The sequence below is a fragment of the Fulmarus glacialis genome, unplaced genomic scaffold (genome assembly GCF_000690835.1).
Source record: "Fulmarus glacialis isolate BGI_N327 unplaced genomic scaffold, ASM69083v1 scaffold10161, whole genome shotgun sequence".
Taxonomy (NCBI): domain Eukaryota; kingdom Metazoa; phylum Chordata; class Aves; order Procellariiformes; family Procellariidae; genus Fulmarus; species Fulmarus glacialis.
The window spans coordinates 1-6,074 of NW_009193396.1; the positions used below are offsets into that span (position 1 = coordinate 1).

The following is a 6,074-nucleotide window of genomic DNA, read 5'->3' on the forward strand; positions in this document are numbered from 1 at the left end:
CTGCGTGGCGGGCAGGCAGGGGGTCCCTGTCCGCACCCGGCCTTTTCGGGCGGCCTCCGACCCCTCTCCCCGTGAGCCGCGCTGTTGATGTGAGCTCCTCTGAGTCTTGTGAACAGCTGAAATTAGAACATGAAACAGTCTTTTGATATGTTGCTAAAGCGCAGATGACAGGCTACCTTCCTTCTCCCTCACGAGATCTACCTTTAGCAAAGCAACCCACGGTGTCTATTCCCTGGTTTAGCGGTGGTCTGGCCAAATGCTTTGAAATACTGACAAATTTACCAGCTATTTCAGCTGGTATTTATTTATTTATTTATTTAATTTTTCCATGCATGAGTGCTTGTTTCTAAATGTGACAGCAGATGAGGCCAAAAACAAGGGCAAGCAAATTCAGTAAAGGACTTAAAACAAAGCTCACGCCTTTCTTGAATTCAGCAGGGCAAAGTGGGTCAGCTGGTGATTTCTGAAGAATTGATCCCAGCTGTAGTCTTTGTTCCAACACTCTCTGAAATAAGCATGCAAAATATTTCAGTCTTTTGATTAGCATTCTGTAAAGCAATTATTTCTGTAGTTTTCTATTCTGTTACACACAACAAAAGATTCACATGTATCGTGCTGAAAGCAAGTGATAAGTGCTTTACTTTAAATGTGCTTCACGGACTTTCTCGTTTTAGTTCCAGGGCCTGGACAAATGAATTTAACACAATATAACCTAAAGCACCCAAGATTTGCTATCTGACGAACGAGGCTAAACTCACAGCTTGCTCTTCTCATATGCCGGGAATAAAGCATGTTATTTTAAGTTGTGCATTTTTCCATCATTTGTTGGTAACGGAGACTTAGGTAAAAATGCCCGTTTATGCAATTAAGTGAGTCCTCCCCTGGAGAAGGTCACTATGTTTTTTTTAAATCATCGCTCTCCTCTCTCCACTTGTACAGTCAAAGACGAAGGGCTCCGGACCACAGAAACCTGGTGATTATTAACTGCTCCTACAATTAGCACTCGAACAACCAGCCTGCAGGAGGGAACGTCCTGCGCTTTGCGTTACCTGCGGAGCTACGTGTATTGTATTTACTAGATCCGCGGAAAAGTTTTCAGTACAGCGTTCTTGCGATGGGTTGGGAAAGAGCTCCTAAGAACTCGTGTGCTTTTTAATACAAATGAAAACTGTGTATCGCACTTAACTGCTCTACGCGTAATATGCTATTCTTCTATAAATTGGAGTAAGAAGCTAATCACTGAGGTGAATGACTAATATACGAAAGGTGGTAAGAATAATTTTATTGTATTATTAAATAGCATGTCTTCTCTTCAACCATTACAAATTTGTAGATACTACATGAATGACAAGACATAATTTATCTTTTTATTGTTGCCCATACGATATATTTACACATGCAGTTAGTACCGATGTCATGCTACATTTTGTTAACAGCATTTTGTTGTTTGCCAGACTCAAAATGTGAGCATTTCATCTTCTGTAGGAAAATATCTCTGGCATGTACTAATCTGCACACACAGGGTTGGAATCATCAGCACTTCAGGCCAGGCTCCTGGAGCATGTTCCCTTTTCTTCCCTAGTACACATCATCAGAGCAATCAATTTCTATCGGGAAAGTGCTTTTTTTTTTTTTTTTTTTAACGTAAGAAACAAGAATATACATCTAGACCCAGCAGCCCGGTGATAAAGGCTAAAACCCATGAAACTCGATGGCATTTACTATTGATATCACTTGGAAAAGCAAACATCATAAAAATATTTGGAAGCCAAGCATAAGTAGAATTTCAGCACAGTGATTATTTTTTTTCTGGCATAGATTATAGCATCACCTGCACAGTTATGAAATGATATGTTGCTTTGTGAAGAAAGAGTTGGTGCTACGAGCAAGTTAATTCGTTTGGACTCTGTAATGCTTGAAAGGCCGTTGAACTATTTTATTCTTAACATAAATAACCTGTACACATCCTGTGCATTAACATTGTGACATCTGACGAAGACTTTACAAATGCAACTTCAATTTAAAATTGTACATTCATTCTCAAGTTGTACATATTTCTTTCTTTGTTACAGAGAAAATTGCAATGGGGCACAATAAATATAGTGTAATCAAACTGCGGTCTCCAATTCCATATATGACTCAAGATCAACCAGAGTTAAAAATGACTACTGTTAAGATATCGTAATCATACAGGAAGGTAAAAGGTGCAGAGGACAAACTGCACTGCAAAAAAAAAAAGAAAAAAAAGAAAAAAAAAAAAAGGCAGCCTGGAGTTTGATAAAAAACCAAAAGGTAAAATATTAAAGTAAAATTCCAGTGTCACTGTTTAAAATAAACGTACAGAACAGGGGTATGCAGGGGAGGGGCACACACGCATTAGAGACATTATCCTTTAACGGAAAGCGGCGAGTCGCTGTGGGAAGGGTGGCCGATGGCTGGTCACTAGAAAGCTGCAGGCATCTCGCCACTTAGGACTTGTTGGCTGAGCCAGAGGAGCGGCGCAGTTTCATGGACATGCGGCTCTTGCTAGTCCGAGGAGACATTGGAGAGGCTAAGTCTGTTCCATCCACCTGTGCTGTTGCTGCTGCTGGAGTTTCTCCCGGCTGAGTCTCTGGGCAGAAGCCTGCAGAGGACAGCAAGAACCAGACGGGTCAGTGCCGCCTTCCGCACTCGCAGCGCGGGAATCTATTCACAAGGGGCAGAGCGGGATTTCAGTGCTGCCATCACTCCCACAGCATCTCCTAGCCCTTTACCAGCTGTGGGTGATCGCACTGCACGTGGAGCTAGCAACTGCCACAAATCCACCTCTAGAGAAAAGATGATGCCAGAAACCACTGAGCTCCGAGACTGCAGAACCCCCTCGCTCTCGGCAACTGAGGCAGCACTGAAGCGGGCGACCTTCTCCCGTTAACCAGGAGAACAAGCACCTCCACTTCCCTCGAAGGGATGGGGAGTCGTTATTCAAACCACAACCCAGAAGGATCCAGTCTTTCATGAGAACATGAAGTTTGTTAACAGCTCGTTGCTCATGAAGGGAGCTCTAGGAATGCAGCTGAAGAGGTGGAGTGAATCAGGGGCCAACTGGGAGAGCAAAACATCTTCTCCCATCCCAACTTTAGCCGGTGTTTCAAAAGGCAAACTTCTACAGGGCCCACAAGGCAGAAGCTTGAACAGATCATACTAACTGGATGCACTATACGTTAACATTTCTTTGTAAAAGGAACAAGATGAATTTGAGATAAGGGTATGTGGTTCATTAGCCCAGGGCCTTGAGCCCTCACTGCAAGAGGACAAGGCTCTTCCCTTACAAACAGCCCGTCTCAAAATCTTCTTCCACAGAGATACAAAAGGAAAAGGAGAAAACATGAAATCAAAATTACGTTCTCCTTTCCATGTACAGAACATTAACACTATGAACTCACATCCACAGAACTAAAGTGTGTTTTAATTAGCCATTTACAGAGACTGACAGCCTGACTGAACTCTATTACCTCAGTCGCCGCCGATCGCTTCTGACCCATATAAATTATGGACAGAAGCTTAGTCCTGCAGAATTCAGTGGGGAAACCCCTGCTGACTTCAGTAAGCCAGAATATCACTTGCTATTTCTTCCACACTATGCTATTACTGGTAATTCTTTAAAATAATAATGCAATAATCAGAACTGAAGATCTCTCTCCCTCAGTATACATTTTATATATAAAGGGGTGCAAAAACCATCCAAAACTGATCACAATTTATTTTGAAAACTCCTCTAAAATAAAATCACAGGTTACCAGGTAAGAAGTCTAAGAGTACATTTAAAACATATTGTCATAAATCTCAGTGATTTAGCGACCTGGCCGTCCTCCTCGCCTGGTCCATCACCTGCCTGCTCCAGAGAGACGGCACGGTACCTTCCATCTTTTTCAAACTGACACAACCCATCGAAGTGACAGGGAGGAGGAAGGACTGTTATTTGTTCCCCAGCTGGTGACAGTAATTCTGTTCATGAACTAGGTACTTCATTGCCAAACAATCTGGAAAAGCATGATAATGCCTGACTCACTGTGCCTTACAGAAAAAGGCAGGCAGGGAAACATGCACTCTCATTTTCTGAAATTCTATCTTGTTCTAATTTTACAAGGAATTAAAGCATTTCAAATGGTGGAAGTTAGAGAATAGAAAATAACCGTTGTTGTTTTGCACAGCATACCATTCACAGCTAGCGTGAAAGACCTTCCGTTTCAAGCCTTTGCCCTTTACCTTGATGTGGCCAATGCTTTCTAGTGGAGGTTTTGGAAGGAGAAGAAATATCACAGCATTTCTTTCTTTGTTGAGAATGAAGAAGTGATGAGGAAGAAGGAGTGGAAAGAAGTGAGGAAGGGGGAGGAGAAAAGATAAAAGATAACAGGTGTGAGACATGAGACACGAACCGCAGAGATTGAAGGGTATTAACAGATGAGCACAGAAAACGGAATTTCGAATTTCATTATGCAATTGCTGCTCATGCTACAGGTTAAAGAGAGTGATGAGTTAGTTATGTGCAATGAAGCAACAGGTCTGAAATCCGGCGTCATACTTACCAACTAAGCATTACAAGAAAAAAAGGAAGAGAGAGAGAAAGAAAAGAATTCTATAACATTATCCAGATCCAGCAACCTTATTCATAGCAACTGAGATATATCCTAAACATTGTCTGAAATGCTTGCTTTAAGTCTGTGAAAACAGTTAAATACTCACACACATACACACAATCGAGAAGGAAAAACAAATGGCAACTCGATATATGGCTTCTGCTCCCCAGCTGTTTCACAGTATTAAGTATGCTAAAATTACAGCCAGTGTCAACATGAGACTCCTGAAATCACGTACAGAAGAAAAAACCAGAATATTCAAGCTAGTTAGTTTGCATCGAATGGTCAAACCTTAGTGTGAAATTTTATCACGGGCTGGATATAGAAAACCTTAACCCCCCCCGTTATTTCAATTAAGGTATTATTCCGGTCGTATCTTAAAATTTTATTTCTAGTTCCTGCAGACAGAAGCACAGACTCACATACAATCCCATTTTTTTAAGAAATGACTTAGAGCTATTGAAGAACAGAAGTCATGTAAAATGATTTTCACATCTGAACATATCACACCAGAAGAGTGAAGAATAATGGCACTTAAAATACATTTAAAGTCTGATAGCAGTCAACAGACTGATTAGTAGCTCAATTTCTTTGGATTTTAGATAAGCATATATATCTATATATACATACGTACACACATACACACGTGGATATTAAATGTGGTATATAGAAATTTTGCAGGTTTTGTTTCCCCTTCACAGTTTTAAAATCTTCAGTGTAAAATGTTATTATCTTTATCTCTCTACTCAATGAAATATTTAGTTATCCAAAATATAAAAATAGGATTAAATAAGAAGGCTTTATTGACAACTGACCTAGAACCAGAAAGTTCTATAAAATAAACAAAACAGATGTGTTAGGATTTTTAAGAGGTTGAAAAATGTCAGGAAGTGATCCATATTTTTCATCTCTTAGGCTTGACAAGTGATAAATATCATAGTCTGATGAGCTATGATATTTTGGGGCCATAATGTAAAGCCGTTTCAATTGCTTCTGAACAAGGATGTGGATCAACAAAGTTGAAATGCGACATTTTCACACTCCATTTGGTAATTTTAGGGTCTTCTAATAATAGTATGTTGGTTATGTGACTCAGAAATTAACTATTTAAATGTAAAATCGAATCCTAACTACACACAGACTGAGTTAGAAGCGAGGTGAGGTGGAGGAATCTGGAAGTATCATAACACACGTGTTGGCATTTCTCCTCTTGCTCGTCAGTTCTGATTTTCAGAGAGGTGAAAAATGCACCGAGCAGAAGCCTGACAGGGTGCTGCTGTTACGACAGGGTGCTGCATGGTGAGACTACTCTCAGTACGTCTAGCTTTACCACACCTTGTTGTCTGGATCAACATTTTCCCGAGTGCCATTTCTGAGAATGACCACAGAGGAAAATTAATTTGTGCGTGTTGGTAAATTTTGATGGCTTTTTAAGATACTTCAGCTGCTCCCCCCCCC

The 6,074-nt window shown here is 40.6% G+C and overlaps 1 protein-coding gene across 1 annotated transcript in view; it reads right to left on the reverse strand.

Annotated features, from left to right (window-relative positions):
• Window positions 1–2,055: 2,055 nt before the first annotated feature.
• Window positions 2,056–6,074, reverse strand: part of RALGAPA1 (Ral GTPase activating protein, alpha subunit 1 (catalytic)) — a gene marked incomplete at its 5' end in the record, with an annotated part of 121,440 nt that continues 117,421 nt past the window's right edge. The window contains 2 exon segments of the mRNA XM_009587432.1: window positions 2,056–2,623; window positions 4,196–4,310. Of these exon segments, the coding sequence (XP_009585727.1) occupies window positions 2,527–2,623; window positions 4,196–4,310 (212 nt within the window).